We start from the raw sequence: 17,224 nt of genomic DNA on the forward strand, positions 1-17,224 counted from the left end.
GTCTACCACTGGGAAGGAGAAGTGGAATAATGCCAGAAGGGAAAGAAAAGACAAAAAGCAAGCAGTAAATAGAGCTATCTGTACAGCATTTGGGCAAACATTTTGCAGTTTTCAATCATGTCGGCAGCCGGTGATTACCGTTCAGGAACAACACATCACTCACACCATGACAGGAGCAGAGCAAGAACACACTCAAACTTAGTGTGCAGTAACTGACCTGCCCCCAGGAAGAATTCCACATTTCAGTCTTACAGAAGGCTGTCAATATTAAATATAATACTTAGCACACGTTCATTCAAAAGTCACTCCCTTGCCTGTTGCTGTAGCTCAACTGAGCCACTCAGATCAGGAGTATTTCTGGACCTCTTTACTGAACACACCTCACCAAAACATGATTTCTCTCTCTGCAGACAAGAGTCGGACTAGGAAAAAACCATTTTAATATAGAATATGAGAATCCTTCAGACAGGATGGAAAACAACCCTAATACAGCATCCCTCTTCCATTTTCAGTCAAATATTTAACCACGGATTTCACTAAGAACTGCTGCTTCAGTAACATGCATTTGGTTGCATTCAGGCTCAAGATGCTCCTTTACATCATTTGCCTTCATGGAAGCAATTGCCTTCCCTCCTCATGGGGATACCTAGAATTTCTGTATGGATTTATGCAGTTTTAGTGCCAAATTCAGAACTTGATATTCAAGGCACAGCTCTCCACATTGTCTTCCCCTACACTACCCAGACCCATCCCAGGCCTGATAAGCTCTGCAGTCTCAGTGAATGAAAGCAACCAGAACACGCACCAGCCTGAGAAAGACTAAAACAGTTTCCAAGTTTGGAGAAGATTTGAGCTTTTCCTTCTTTTTGCAAGAAGGATGTCACATGAAGTAGTCAAAAGGAAAATTCTGACCACAGTAATTATTCCTCTCCAGGTCAGAACTACTGTCTTCTTCTTCTTCCAACAAATTCAATGCCTCTGCAGGAACTTTGGGAATGGTGGAGAACACGTGTGAGAAAAACCAGGCTATTTTTAGGCTAATCTCTGCTACATTCTGTAAAGTCAAATCTGCCTTAAAAATTTGATTACTGAAATTATTCAAAACGAGAAAATTTGCACATAAATCTAACCAACCTCACTGCACATTACTGGGACTAATACAGCTCCAGGAATTGTTCAGCTTCTTCCCTAATGGAAGAGCTAAAGCCAAGGCATTTCATAGCTGAATCTGTATCATGAGCAGTGTATCAGGGACCATGAACTGAAAGCAACCAAGAGTAGCTCCTTACTGAGAATTAGAATATAACAGCTCTGAACCCTCTTATTTGACCAGATGTAAAAATGAAGATAAAACATATCTACATCACCCCTGGAGGTCTGGAGATAAGAAAATCCTGTCATTAAACCTGACGCTTCTGAATATGTAACTCACCAGGCATTAAAAAAACCACCTGAGTTCTGGCCACAGCTCTGCCAAAATTTCTGTGTGACAAATCATTTCAAATAATTTCCACTCAATTTCTGAGTGGAATTTCTTCCACAAGTGTTACTGAATTTCAGTCTTAGCCTTCTGACATAAAATGCAACAGAAATCAGAATGCACAGTAGCACTGTTCTGCCCATCTTTTGTTTTTCAAGGACACATGATGTAATCTGATTTGGGAGAGAGGGAGGCAAATCACAGATAAGAGCCTTCACACTGATGTTTTCCCCATATGTGGATTCCATAGCTAGTACAGAAGAAGCTGTCATCTTCTGGGAAGCAAAAGATGGTGCTGAAAGAGGGAGGCCAGAACTCCCATCAGCTGTGATGACTTTACTGCCACAAGCGAAAGGCTTCCTCTACTTAAATGCTATTCCCTGCACAAAGGGGTGGACAAAGCTCTGCAACAAACAAGCAGCATTTCAGAGAAAGAAAGAAAAAAACAGTGACATCTTTGAGACCAGCCTTTCATGTACTTAGGTTCCATGTTCTCTCCCCCCAGGGGCTCTGAAGAGCAGACTGACCTGTGGCACACTGGCACTCGTAGCCATTGGGGTGGTCAATGCACTTGGCTCCATTGAGACACGGCGTGCTGGAACAGTCGTCTATGTCAATCTGGCACACGGCCCCACTGAACCCTGAAAGGCACAGGAACACATGGAAACCAGGAGCCACTGGAAGGAGCTCACCTAGGCAGCTGCACTGTCAGGAATTACCTCTCAAATCCTCAAGCCCAGCCAATCTACCTTCCGTGGCACCATGGAGCACACATACCATGCCCAACCCACCCTCCAAAGGTTCTGTCCTCCAGGTGAGGATGGCCAAAATTGAGACGGCCAAGTCACAGAGAAATAAAGCAGATGGAAATCAAGTGGTGTCCACCACTGGACAGTATGCCTGCTTGTACAGCTGAGAGCCCACAAATAAAAATCTTTAAGGCAATCAAAGCCAAGCTAAAAACAAAATAACAGTGCACACATCACTAGAGCCTTTTACTACAGCAGTATGGAATGTGCTACAAAATAGCACTGGAACTTTCAAAACAGTTCTTGAAATAGTTAAAGTACTGACAGGTATTATCAGGTGATGCAGATCCTTGGGCAGTTTGAGGATAAAAAACCACGAGGAATTCTTCTTGGAGGAAGGAACCAAAGCAAGAGCCTGAACACTGATAGTCAATAAGAAGGGCTGCAGAGCAGGCTTTTGTCATGCAAATTCTGAACTCAAAATTTTTTGTAACCCATGAAGAAAAGAAGAGATGTTCACTCTACAGCTAACATTGATCCCTCAGCTCAGCTCTTTTTCTTTTATAGTGGAGCCCAATTCATCTCACTCCTCATGCAAGCACCATAAACCATACTGATGCAAAAGCAGCTCCTGCCTAAAAACCTCAGAAAAAAGACAAAAATGAGCAGAGGGTCTGATCTTTAAAATGAGAGAATCTCACTATAATTTCCACAACAACAGAAGCTCTTGTTGACAGCAGCCCTTTTAGATGAGATGTCCAACTGTGTTTGTCAATGCTTACCCGGTTACAGCACAATATTCTTGCAACCAACATGAAACTATTCTGACTTAACAGTGACTGCAACTCGCTCACACAGGTACTGCCCTAAGAACAACAGAAACCCACAAGAAACATTTCACCCACAACCTCTCTGCAGCTCTTGGGAGGGTGAAGCAGGAAAAGCTTCCAGAGATCAGAACTCACCAGGAGGGCAGACACAGAGGAAGCGATTGACTTTATCAAGACACACTCCATTGTTCACACAGGGATTACTCAGGCATTCATCAATATCTTCTTCACAGTGAACTCCTTTAAAACCTGTTAAAAAAATAAAAATAAATAAGAAGAGGTGACTGAAGGCTGTAGAAAGTGCTCTTGAGAGTGTAACTGTCTTTTATACCAGTGCTGGAAGTCTAAGCAGAGTATCATTGCAAGTTTGCAGCCAGGACAGAAACTATCAGGTAAGAATATACACTAGAGGCTAAAAAGGGATGTTGACTGTGTAGGTTTCACTGTTGCTGAAGATGTTCACCTAACCAGCAACAGCAGAAGTCAATGCTGAATTCACATCTAATGTTTCTTCCACTTGAGAAGGGGTTATGTTAATTATTTGTAAAAGGTATATAAACAAACACAACAGATAGTTTTAGCTCAAGGGCTTGTAGCTAATAGCACAGTACAAGAAAAACATTAGGAAGGGTGAAATACTTGGGACTAGCCTTTCCTGTTCCACCTTTCAAAACATATTATATATTAATAAATACTATATTAATAAAAACTCCTTCTAATTGTCAGGGTATTATCTGATCTCCTGCAGGAGTCACAATTCCTTATTGATATTTATGATTTTAATACTTTATAAGTCTGTGCAACTGGCAACTTGCATCCTTTTCTTTTTCCCCCCTTTCTATCAGAGTGCAAAACAGAAGACTGACATTGGTCATTGGTTACATTGGCCGTGCAAATTTTACAAGCACAGTTTCAATCAAGTAGATTTTTTTACAAGGACTTCCTCAGCTCAATGGTAGCTCGCATTATTTGGGGTATTTTAAGCACAGAAAAACCCCAAACACCATTATGTGAAATTGCCATATGCCTACCTCAAAACACAGTCGCTCTTCAAAAGTTTGCACCTGCTTTGCTTTCCCAAAGAGATGACTCTGCACATGCACTTGACCAGGTACAGTAACAAATACTTTCACACATCCTCAGCTCAGGAGGCAAACTTCCTTGCTGATGCAGAGGCTGGTTTCTTTCTCAGCCCTCTAATTGCTTTCTCCCTCCCACACACAATGCCAGCTCCTCCTGCCCTGTGCCACCACAGCAGGCTCTCTCTCTCCTTTCAGCCTCAGCCCTTTGCAGCTTTGTGTTCCACCTGAGCAGAGCTGGCAGCCCTCCCTGAGCTCTGCCTCCTGGTCTCTTCCATCTTTGCCAGAGCCTCCCCTCACCTGGCATACAGAGACAGGTGAATCCTCCAATTTTATCCAGGCAGGTGGCATCGTTCTGGCACGGGTTTGAGTGGCATTCATTGATGTCCATCTCACAGCGAGGCCCTGTGTAGCCCTTCAGGCACTCACAGTGGAAAGAGCCCTCGGTGTTGACACATTTCCCGGCGTGCTCACACGGATTGCTGTTTGCTGCAAGAGAAGTAAAGACACAAGGGTGTGTGCGTCAAAATTACTACTCTCTCTCCTATTGCTCTTCCACAGCTTCCTGAAGGGAGGCTGTAGACAGGTGGGGGCTGGTCTCTCCCACCAGGCAGCACTGACAGAGCCAGAGGACACAGCCTCCAGCTATGGCAGGGAAGGGATAGGTTGGATATTAGGAAAAAATTCTTCACCAAAAGAATAATAAAGTACTGGAATGCTCTTCCCAGGGAGGTGGTGGAATCAGCATCTCTGGATGTGTTTAAAAAAAGGCTGGACATGGCACTTGGTGCTACAGTCCAGTTGAGGTGTTAGGGCATAGGTTGGACTCGATGATCTTAGAGGTCTCTTCCAGCCTCATTAGTCTGTGATTCTGTGAAAACCTCTCCCCAGAGCAGGAAAGCCACAGCATTCTTTATTAGTTGTGGTCTTTTCATGGGCATTCCTTTCTGGCAAATAATTTGGGGAAAGATTGTTCATCCTTCTGGGGAAAGGCCACTGAAGAAAATAGTGGCAGTGTCTTGCCTGTCAGGGGCAAAAAGAAGGATTGCTGTCACCAGCAGGGACCAGAGGTGTAACTCTGCTCCATATAACTAATGACAGTTCTTAAGAGAAAAGTATCAGCTAGCAGGGATTATAGAACTAATAATGTTTTCAAGGCTTTATTTCCAGATCACATTTTACATTTACTTCATTCCTGAGGCTGACAAGATGCCGCCACAGCCACAAAACAGCCAAACTTGTCCTTGTGTTTTCAAAAAGGAACAGCACTCTTGTCCAAGGCAGGCTGAGGAACAAAATTCAAAGAAGTGCTTCTTTCCAAGCCTTCCATGTGCTGGTTAGGCATTACCTTCACGCATCACTCTCTAGAAGCATGAACGAGCACTCACAAAACTGTAAGTAAGTCTGTAAGAGTCCAGTTAATCCCCAAAACAACACAACAGCATGCTATCAGAGAACTACAGCTCTAAAAGCCCACGTGGTCACCAGTCTTGGAAGGCACTCAAAAGATCCAGCCATATTCTGGCTGTCAAACAGCCTTGATATATTTCTACCCAGGCCGTAGCTGCAGCAGCTTCCACATAAACTGCAATGCTCTCGTTGCACCCTGCAGTTCTAAGGGACAGCTTAATTAGCACATCTGTGTGCAGGCACTCCCCACACAGTGCTAAAGCCCTCTTGCACAAGGAAGAATGGGTAAGCATCCCCCTGCTTTTCATATTCCATGGACAACTATTCCAGCTCAACCCTTGGCCCCAGGTCTCACGCAAGGTTTAAAGTGCACCTAAAGACACTGAAATGGAAAGGGACAAAAGAAGTCCCAAGTATGTGGAGAAGCTATGATAAAATGTGTATTCTTGCACTCACAGAGAGCAAACAGGAACTCACCCATTGCACATTCATCCACATCCTCAGTGCAGTCTGCTCCCTTATGGCCCTGGGGACAGGTGCAGATGTAGTTTCCATTCACAGGGTTGGTGTCACAGAGAGCACCTTTCTGGCACGGATTGCTAACACAGGCATCATCCAAGTGGCACAGAAGACCTAAAGAAGCATCCAAGAGTTTATTAAAATAGAGGGATGAAGCAGTCAGACTGTATTTTACACAAATTCTGTGTCCTGCTATTTCAGAGAGAGATTCCCACAGTGAGAAACTTGAGCCTGTAACAGGCTTGAGCCCATGAACTACCATAAGGAATTCATCGCACACTTACAGAACACCATATTTAAATACAAATTCTGTTACTTTAGAGCAGTGTCCAGCACTTCTGAAGCAGGAAAATGGCTGACAATTGTGAAAATCTCATTCTTAGATCAGTTAACTAACTATTCTCTCAAACCACCATGATATTTTTTCTGACATCTGAAAAGGTGCACATGAAGCTCACTTTAATTCAGATATGCAGATCACTTTTATTTCCACGTAGTTAGGAGATACACTTTCACCTAACTTAAACCAGAAATATTGCCACTATACCAGTGAGGATGCCCAGATCCTAACACAATCACCTAAAAATATCTAAATTTGCTTTCTGGATTCATATAATTATTATAAAGGGCATAGAGCAAGTCACACTCATGTGCAACTTCTCAAGCAAATACAGATTCTGCTAAGGGCTAGAAAAAGGTCTTTCCTTGCAACCTAAACTGTACTAAGTTTGTCTTCTAGCCTGGCACAAATACTTCTTTGTCCCAGGCTAGAGGGGTTTAACAGCCCCTCGCTCACGGACGGTGCTTTTCCTCCTGGTGGCAAAACACGCCACTTTAAACAAGCGCATAAACCCCAGGGAGCACCTTCCGTGGAAGTGCCAGACTTGTGCAAACCGCGTGCCCTCACCTGCCTTCCCCTCTGGACAAATGCAGGAGAAGGAAGCCACCCTGTCGATGCAGGTGGAGCCGTTGGCACAGGAGGCAGTGAAGCAGTCGTCGATGTTCTTGCTGCAGTCGTCGCCGCTCCAGCCGTTGACGCAGACACAGGCGTAGCCCCCGTTGTGGTTGGTGCAGGTGCCCCCGTTCTGGCAGGCATTGGGCTGGAGCTGGCACTCATCCACATCCTCGGTGCAAAACTGGCCTGGGGGGTTGGGGAAGATGAAACAGGAAAGCCTTATGAATATGATTGCCTGGCAAAAGATTTTGAGAATATGGGAACTATAAGAGAGATTGAAACGAAAGCAGCTTTGAGATACCTTGGTTACAGAACAACTGGAAAACAATGGTATGGCTGACTGAAGCTAATTCCCTTTTGATGAAACAATACCCTCTGCTTGCACACAGGTCCAAGGGTCAGAGCAGACCCTACTGGCTGGGCAGAAGGGGCCCAAAGAGGAGTTTTTAGGGTTTAAAATGTAACACAGTATGGTAATGTAATGATTCTTACAGGCTGTATGTAAATGCTACAGGATTTGTATCTTGTACTAGATTGGTTAGTGAGAATTAGAATGTTCAGCACAGAAGAAGATTTATGGTATTGTAATGGGAACTTCGCTCTTTTATTCTTCATCACTTTCTCATCCTCTTTACCACGCTCTTCTCTCTCCCCCTCTTTGGGGCCTGCTGAGCTGTGGTTGGCAGCTCGCAGCAGGGCCATGCCCCCAGGCCCTTTGCAACAACCCACAAGTTCCAAGGGCTGCCTTCAGAGATCTCTGCTCTCCGTCCCCACCATCCCAGCCCTGTCACTCCCACCCTGGGGCACAGAAAGGAGCAGCTTTAGAGGCACCTCAGGACTCAAGGGGGCTCTCGCACAGACAACGTGACCAAAGGGAACGCTCCAGTCCCCTTGCTGCTGCTCCTCAACTCCAGCATGCTCCAGTGCCAGAACTTCCACAGCACTGTTATCAAACCAGGAAAAGACAACCAGCATCCCTAAACAACTCCAAAGCAGGAGCTGGGCTGCCAATGACTTTAAAAGAATGACTTTAGAATAACTACTTACAAAAAGGTGCAGTGCAAGAGCCAGCAGGCAGCCTGCAGCACACTGCAGATACATCTGCAAGGAGGTGAGAAGCAAAAAGAATGAAGGGCTGCCTGCGGGGCATCCAGAAGGACTAAGAGAAAAGATGGCATGACAAGAAAACCTTGGCCAAAGGAGTACCAACAGGTCAGCAGCAAGGTCACACTTGTCAGGAGAACTTAATTCTTTCCCGTATAATTATTCAATGATGATTACTCAGTGAGGAAGAACAGAATTCTTAAAACTCTTCCACCTGAAATACTCATTTGCCTTGCCCCAGGTATTGTACAGACAGCCACAAATACTTGGGAGTTTCTTGGTTGTTGAGAAATTTTTTCTTTTTTTTCAGTAACAAAATAAGTAATCTAAAAATGTTCGTACGACCAGAGATATTAGAGAAAAGAAAACCAATATACACTCTCAGGGAGATTTAAGGAAAAGGACCAAAGGACCAGTTAGAATGAAATAATTTTCAGAGGGTGCTGAACTTAAGAGTCACATCTATGGAAAGCTCTGCAATTCACATTTAGTGAAGTATTTTTTTGCTGAAATCCATCTTGCTTTGACATCAAAATCTGGAGAACCTACCACTTGCAATAATATTTTGCTTCAGCAGTTATTCATCTTCCCCATTAAAGTTGCACAGTTTACTTTTAAGCCAAAATTGTTTAGCTGAAGTTTCAAGTAATTTTGGGTTTCCTGAACAGATAAAACCTCCTGAGCACCAGCTCATTTCTTCCCAGGCTGGCATATGGGTACACATGAGCAACCACAGAGTTCTGGTCACAGTCCACAATCTTCTTCTTGATAAACTATTTCTCTCCTTTCAGTTACATTAAAAACTCTCTAAGCACTGAAAGCTTGACTTCTTTTTTTTTTTTTAACACTTCTTGGTAACTTGCTTTTGCCACCCTTCCTAAAATATTGATAGGATGCACATAGCATCAGAAGATGGCCCTTTATCAGAGAGTGAGATTTGATTTGTCTGATGTGACCTGACAAAATGTGACACCATCTCCACTCTCACTGGCTTCCAGCAGCTTTCTCTTATTTGGGTCAAGGCTCTTCAGTAAATGTGCTTCTACCACAAGATTTGTCTTCCCCAGCTACTCTATCTGCTGCACATTTACATTTGCATGGAATTCCCCTTGTATTCCAAGAATAAGAAATTCAAGAGCAGGCCACAGGTCTTCTCTGCCAATGCACCTGGGCTCCAGTTTATTCAGGCTTGCCAAATTAAAAATACTTATCAGATGTTGATAAGTCACATTGGTTATTAATGGCACAGAAATAATGATGCAAGAGCACAGACACACCCTCCTCCAATACACCAAACTGAAACATTTATCCTGAGCAGGAATCTAAAACCATCCAAACTTAACCATCTCCATCTACTATCCTCATGTTTCCTTTTGTTTTCAAAGTACTTAAATAAATCCTAGCCTTTGATCCCGTGAGACTTTGAATTTTTTTCCCCACTTACGAGCAAAGAAATGAAATTATTATTAAAAGTTGCACAACTTTTAATAATAATTAACTTTTAATGTGTTCTATGCATATGTTCCATTCTTTGGTAGGACTACTTCACAACAATAATTTTATCACTTGGAAAACCATAACAAAATTCTGACAGCAATGATAATTACAGTAGAGTTTTCAGAATTAATCTTCAATTCCAGGTTTGCTTAGTGAAAGGGTTGGGGAGAACTCTATCCCTTGCTATTGTTATCTGTAAAACACCTCTGTGCATTATGAACTAACAAACCATGCATTTGTCACTCTAGAAGTGGTTTGTTCGGGAGCTTGCAGTGCTGCCTTATCAGTGGCCACCCTGGCAAGAGTCAGAGAGCTGGGGCTGGCTCTGAGCAGTCACACGCATCTCACAGCTCAACACAACCCACTCCCTTCAGGAAAAAAATAATCAAGAACTTATTTGCTTATTATAAAAGTGATTTTCCTTCTGTTCTTGGAGGGGGCCCAGCCCAGATCAAAGGATCCCTCTCTGAGGAACCTCGCAGTGTTCACATCCTTTTGGCTCAGCCAGCCCGAGCTGCTGCCACCAAAGCACGGAGAGGTTTTCAGCCACAGCACTCCACAGTGTGGTGCCTCAAAAAAGTCATTTGCCTTCTGACTGGCTGAACACAACCCCACATGCAAGATGCAACACAACCCCACATACAAAAACGCAACACAACTCCACGTACAAGATGCAGCATTCTCTGGGCTTTTGGCGAGGGTGATTGAGCATGGGAGTACATGCTTTCAATTTGTATCTTTTTTGCTGTTGGGGGATGTTTTTTATTGTTGTTTGTGATTTTTTTTTTAAGCAAAGATGGGCTAACTAATCGCCCATATAAACTATCAGGGCTTGGTTCTGACTTCCATTTTAGTGTCACTGGTAACACCAACACTTAGGCCTTTTTTCAGTATTTTTTTTACAAGTACTCACTCTCCACTTCTAGAAAGGACAGCACCAAGTGACATCACTGATGTCCTTGCAATAACCCTATGTTCTTGGCTATTCCATTTTTCTACAGCCTTAAACTAAAACAAACTTTTAAAAGGTCAGTCAATGCCTCCACAAGAGAAGAATACAGAGCTTAAACTTCTTCAAGAACTTGAACTGTATTTTAAAGATACATACCACATTTGAGGTCCTTGAATCTGGTCCTCACTTGGCTTCTCCAATTTCTAATGCCCCTTTTGCAATACAATTGTATTTGTGTTTAATGATGAATATGAATCAGAGCTGCACCTTAATGCAATTTGTTTTAAAAACAAAGGAAATCCAATTCAATATATTAAGAGGCATAAATGAACAATTAACTATTGCATTTTACTATTAAGTACTTAAATGAAAAGACCTTGTTCCTAATTGAAGGTTTCTCTCTGGGAGGTTCATTAGATTTAAAACCAAATGAGAGGAGTTCTCATTTCTGAAACAATTTACTTATGGGATGTTGCTTTGACTTAACTGTAACAAAATAAATATATTCATTTGTAGCCATGTAGTTGGCAAGCTTGTTTTCTGCTTGTTTTAAGTTTTAGGAAGAATCAAATCTTTCATTCACAGAACAGAAATTCAACTTCCAAGGGCAAAGTCCATAATGGATTGTACAAGCTGCACAGTGTAACACACATGTCCATAAGCCAAGTCACCCCTGAATGCTACAACTACTCAATGTTAATTCACCTAGCTGCACATTTATGTAGGTATTTATTTCCTTGTGCTCTCACTAGTTTCAATTACATTCCTAAAAGACACACAGTAAACATAGGCTGAACTAGTGAAGTGTGAATATACCTACAATCTTTTGATGGAAATGTGGAAACACACACACAAAAGACAAGAAGAAAGGAAACACAACTTACTCCAAGAAGGTAATGAAAACCTAGCCTGACCTTGATATTTGCAGAGCCTGGGAAATCAGTAAAATGCCGACTCAGGTTCTAAGTGACCTTGTACAAAGTAAACAGCTAGTCCATGTGGTATTTCAGAATTGAAAACTAGAAGTAGAAAAAGGGAACACCATTCAACTTTAGCACTTTTTGCCCACTATGAAACTAAGTTACTTCCTGCATATTTCCCCTCTTTCAGAAAAGCCACAGGGAGTAAGTCAGACATGTTTGCTGCTTTGATTGCTCCCATTTTCAGAGCCTCAGGAACTGCAAGGAACTCCAGGAGCTTCTCTTTTGGCAGACTCAGGTTCAAGGCCTCCCTCAAAGAGTTGTACCAGACCTCATTGATGAGAAACAGCCAGCCCTTCTCCTTCTTTATGTTGGAAAGAAAACAGAGCCTGATTTATACAGGTAAAGCAGCACACAAAATTAGAACAATGCTACACCAAAAGTGAGGAGCATTAGTTTGAACAAAGCAGTCAGTGAAACAGCCACCCTGGAAAGCAGCACCACACATCTCCAAAAAGCTGATCCTACCAAACCTTAGAGGGCTTGCATTAACCTCAATTCCAGCCACATTGATCCTGCAGGACCCTCAGTTCAAGCAGAGGACTTCATCTTTGTCAGAACAGACTTTCCAAAAAGGAGAACATTTTCTTGGCCTCTTAACAGCAGGAAAGTCTGCTGATGCACAGCTGGAATATCAGAGGCTAAAGCTCCTGACAGCAGATCTAATACAGCTTAATCACTAAAAACATTTTGTAGGGCAAAGGGTGCAAATACTTTCCTGTGCCTTGAAAAAAGAAAAAATCAGCTCCTTGAAAACTGAGCTGGGAAGAGATGGCAATATCCCATTCCTCTCAAAATCACAACCACCCCAGCACTGGGCTCAGACTAAACTGGAAGTCAGAATATCTTACAAGTTTAGTGATACTGGAAAGGAACTTGGTGAGAATCACAAACTGGTCCTTGGGGTCTTAAGAGACCCACTGGAAATAGAGCATCAGGTTTCAAGAAGCTTTTATGCCATCATCCACTCACTCAGTAGCTCAAGAAGTTTGTCACTTATCTCAGATACAGCACACAGGAAAGAGGTCACTAGCTCTCCTGAAAGGGCTACCTGGGAACTATAAACCAGATCTAGACAAAATCTCTTTGAAAGAGTGGTTTAATTCACAAAGTATTCCAAAGATTGCTGTATGAGTTTTGAATACAACCAGATGAGCTCAAAAAAGCATGGCTCAACAGAACTGTTTGCATTTTTAATCCAAGTTTCAAAGGACTCCTAAGTGAGAAGGTGAACAGCATCTTATCAGGACTCAAGAAGGGGCTAAGAGATAAGGATCAGTATTTGTATACATGCCCAAATCTAATCGTGGCAGAAGGTCATCAGTGCCACACTCCAGAGGACCCTGCAGGTTCTTCTCCTCTCCAACCACACGTGTGCATGTTCAGGATGCCAGCTGGCAGGCCACTGCTGGCTGGAGAAAGGACACTCCTCTGTCCAGTTCTGTCTTATAATGCAAAAAGAATGCCTGCACTGACAGTGTAACCCAACATGAGCTCAAAGCTCAGTTTCCTCATGCTCCTGTGTGAGCCTCCTCAGCAAAGAGAAAGGGAAAAATTGCATGGAAACATTGAAAAATGGAAAATGGAACCTATGAAAAGGGTATCTATGAAAAATACTCCAGGAAATGGTATCTATGAAAAATGCTCCAGCTCCCATGTTTTTGAACAGTGTATTTGTAAAAGCATTCAGTTCAATCTTTAACCCACAGAACTATCCATGCTCCTTGAAATAGTTCAGCAACATTTAATGCACACAGGCACTGGAGTGTCTAATGAATGGCCTAGAAGGTGATGAAACAGTAGGCAGTGGTGGCTTTAACAACTCAACATTTCTCTTTTCCAAGAGGAAGCCAAGGATTTCAGACAGGTTCAACCAAGTGAGGCTGCTGGGCAGTGCAACAGCAGGCAAGGCTGGAGGCACAAAAGCCAAGCAAAATACAAAGGCAAACAGCCTTGCTGCAGAAGGCTTGGGCTAGACACTCCTGGAAGAAACAGCAGCTTCCCTGGAAGAGCTCAGCAGGGACCTCTGCTCAATCACAGCTTTAATCAGCAAAACAAACACCACTGAGCAGACATTTGACTGCAAGGAACAATAACTAATGCAAACACTGGTTGTGCAATGGGGATGGCACAGCCTGTGTCAGGAATACACTCTGCAGTACTGGAGCCACCACCTCTGAGCAAAAGACAGAGTTCAAAGCCTGACAGACCACTGGAGAGAACTTCCTACGAGACTTATAAAGGAATTGCTACCCACAAAGAGAGCTAATAAAGAGTGTAATACATCAGTTACTGCAGAGAAGATGCAAAGCCTACAGAAGAAAATATTTGATTGTTTACATAATTTGATTTATTGACACCAGGTATCTCAAAGCAGAGAACTGCAAACTTCTCTGAAGGAGAGAGTCCAGACCAAAATGTCCTGAGCAATAAACAGGCAATACTGAAAGGGATCTCAAGTGTGATGCCCAGATCACATCCAAATTCTAGACCCTTCAACAAAGCCACCCCTAAGCTCCCTGCAGGCAATCCAACAAATGAGACTGATACTCTCATCTCCAAGGGTGGCTTCAGGGGCACACAGAATTCCATGGACTGCACTGCTCCCACCTGCCTGAGTTCCAACTTGTCTAGTAAAGGTCTTCCCTGCTTAAGTTTTACAGTAGCTCCCCCAGAAAAAAAGACTGAAGCCAACTATTTTGTCTTTCCAGGAGTTTTCTGAAGAACAAGCATCTCAGCTCTCAAAAATGTGCTCCTTCCCCAGGATCTCACAGCATCTTTCTTCCAGAGCAGCAAAGCAGTAGCAGCCCTTCCCAAACCTCAGGTGCTGGGGTTTTGGTTTTGCTTTCATGTGATCTCAAATAGATGTCAAATACCATCAAAGAAATAATAAAATTTAATAACCTAATGTAGAATTTGAACACTTGAAGACAAATCTATAATTGTAATGAGTAGACCAAGCATCTGTGTTTATTTTAGGCTAATATGGTAGAGAAAAGAGTTTAATTTCATAACCACACTGGGAAGCATGCAGTGGAACTAATGGGCTTTTACAAGGGATTTTACAGGCCCCAAATACAAAACTCTGGGCTTTAAGAGACTTATGCACGGCCTGATCCATTAAATACTGCCCGAAATCACTCCCCACAGACTATTGGGTAGGGAGAACAGTCCTGACCAAGCTCTTCAGAGCCAGCAGAACAAATGGTCAGAACACAATTCATTAAAAATTCATTAAAACTGATGCACTGATGACAGGCTGGTTTAATATGGTGGTGGCAGGTGAAGTGACTGGGGACAGCAGCAGGACAGAGAAGTAACTCACAGGAAATACACATCACCAAGCTACTCTCTGCTCTGTCCTTCTCTTTACCTCCTCTGGAAAATCCAGCGAATCAGGGAAATACTAAACAAGTGAAAAGATCTGCAAGGCAAAAAAAATTTGACAGCAGGAGCCAAAACTTACAATGAAAGCTTCATATTCTCAAGCTATCTCAGCAACCCATCGACAAATCACCTCATTTTAAGTACAAGGGAAGGGACAGGAACTGCCAGAAACGAGTCAGCTGGAGATGTAACAACTGCTACCCATTAGCCTGCTCTCCCAGCAGACACCCACCAGCCCAGCCCCACCAGAGGGGTCTGGCCCATCTTGTTTTAGTGCCAAGCACATAAAAGAGGTAGAGAAAACCCAAGGACATCTCCATGAGAGACCATCTGGCCCATCTGACTGCTAAGAGTATTTCCCCAGCTGGAAAGGCACCACAGGAGCAAGGGAAGAGGCGGCAGCGCTGGATGCTGCCACTGTCATCAGATCAGCTCAGCTGTTAACACCCCAGGTGTTTTATTACTGCTGCCTCCCACCCAAGGCTTGGAAATGAAAAGCAGCCCCAAGCAAACAGGAGGTTGTGGTAGGTGTTCCAGAATCCACACCGGATAAGGACCAAGGGTGTAACTTTCAGTGCCTCTGGAATCCTTCCCCCCCGCACCACCGAGATCAAAGGCCACAAGAGAAACAAACAACATACAGCATAAAATCTGTTTGTGTCCAGCACTTTTCAAATCATTTGTACGCTCAACTCGGAGCTGCCAGCTCTGGAGGCTGCCACGTGCTCCCTGCTCCCTTTGTATCTGCCAGGTCAAACACGAGGGAAGAAAACGATCCATGATCCCCCTCGGCCTCTGTCAGAGCTGCCTCTTGGAGATGCCACTGCAGTGACACCAGCCAACTCATCAAGCTTGGCACAGACAGATCCCAGCCAGTACCAAAGAGGCCACTCTGCTTTTTAATAAAGCCTGGAAAAGCAGCAGGAAGCTGATCACTGCTGCACTGCTGGGGAGGATGACTGCACTTCTCATGGGAGCGTGACCCAGCCTGCCTGAGCTCACACAAAGCTCTTGGGACGTCACCTAGGATCACCAGGAGGGACAAGAGAACAGCCCTGCCAGGCCTCTCTGGCACATAACCATCAACACTCTCTGTAAAATAGCAAGGATGTATATTTAATGATTTAGGAGACTGGCATGTTCAATATTTATCATCCATGTCACCTATTGTCAAAGTTAGTTCCTCTACATTTTGGCCCTCTAAGTACTCCAAGAAGGCAGAATTTTTTAACATGACTTGTCACTGTGTACTTTGGTGACACAGAAGCTGAGGAAAGTGGTATTTGGCAAAGAAAGTTTTAAGAAACAAAATACCAGAGCATATGATCTTAAATTAAAATGTTACATATTAGCCTTTTGATGTTTAGCCCCCTTCTTAGAAAAGAAAAGTCAGGTCTGCCCAGAATTTAAGCCTGGGACTTTCAAAGAAAACCGAGGCAGGGAGCAAATATTACTCTAATTAAACAGGAATCGAACCCTTAACACCCCACTTTGAAAATTCCTGCCTAAAGCTCTGCAGAAAAAGTAACCCTTGTGCTAGTGCTTAGGAGCATATGACCAAGCTAACAGCAATTTTAATTAAAAAGCACAGCCCTGCTGCCTGAAGAGCTTTTCTGCTGAAGACAAACATTTGCTGCTGAAGCTAGCTCCCAGTGCTGGGGTTCTTTGGTGGAGTCAGCTGTGAGCACACTGTGCTTCCCTTAGAGACAAAGGTCACCTCGATTTTAAAATACACAGCTCACTGGAGCCCTCTTTTCAGGGGAAAACAAAGCCTAAATAAATACAACTGCCATGGGAGTCTCGCCTTCCCAGCCACAGGGCAGAAATAATGAAAGGGAGAGAGCAGGCCAAGCCTGCATCTGAAGCACTATAATGCAATGGAGATCTTCCAAAACCCACTTCAGAGTGGGCACAGAGACTCATCCACACCTTCTGCTGCAGCAAATTGTGCATAAGATTTAACTCCATGGAGGGCACAAATCTTTATCTGTGCTGTGCACTGCTGCTGAAACACGATTTGGGCCAAAAAGAGATTCATGGTGAGCCTCTAAAACACTGCAGACTTTCCAGGGAAGCAGGAGTCTTTCTTAGACAGACAAGAAAAACTTAAGCATTTACAGCATTTAGTACTGGTAATCACTCAGGCACCCAAGACATCTTTCTAGAGCCAAAGCTGCACAGGTCAGGTCAACAGAATCAACAGGTGAATTTTAAACCAACCTTTGTTTCTTTAGATGAATTGTAGCTAGAATGACTGAGTAGCCTCTAAATTCTCTGCTGGT

General features: G+C 43.4%; 1 protein-coding gene across 1 annotated transcript in view; it reads right to left on the reverse strand.

The window, feature by feature from the left end:
- Window positions 1-17,224, reverse strand: part of NOTCH2 (notch receptor 2) — an 86,486-nt gene that overhangs the window by 37,677 nt on the left and 31,585 nt on the right. The window contains exons 6-10 of the mRNA XM_050977777.1: window positions 6,975-7,208; window positions 6,026-6,181; window positions 4,439-4,627; window positions 3,195-3,308; window positions 2,008-2,121 (exon numbers count right to left, since the gene is read on the reverse strand). Of these exons, the coding sequence (XP_050833734.1) occupies window positions 2,008-2,121; window positions 3,195-3,308; window positions 4,439-4,627; window positions 6,026-6,181; window positions 6,975-7,208 (807 nt within the window). The remainder of the gene's footprint in view (window positions 1-2,007; window positions 2,122-3,194; window positions 3,309-4,438; window positions 4,628-6,025; window positions 6,182-6,974; window positions 7,209-17,224) is intronic.

The sequence above is a fragment of the Serinus canaria genome, chromosome 8 (genome assembly GCF_022539315.1).
Source record: "Serinus canaria isolate serCan28SL12 chromosome 8, serCan2020, whole genome shotgun sequence".
Classification (NCBI taxonomy): Eukaryota; Metazoa; Chordata; class Aves; order Passeriformes; family Fringillidae; genus Serinus; species Serinus canaria.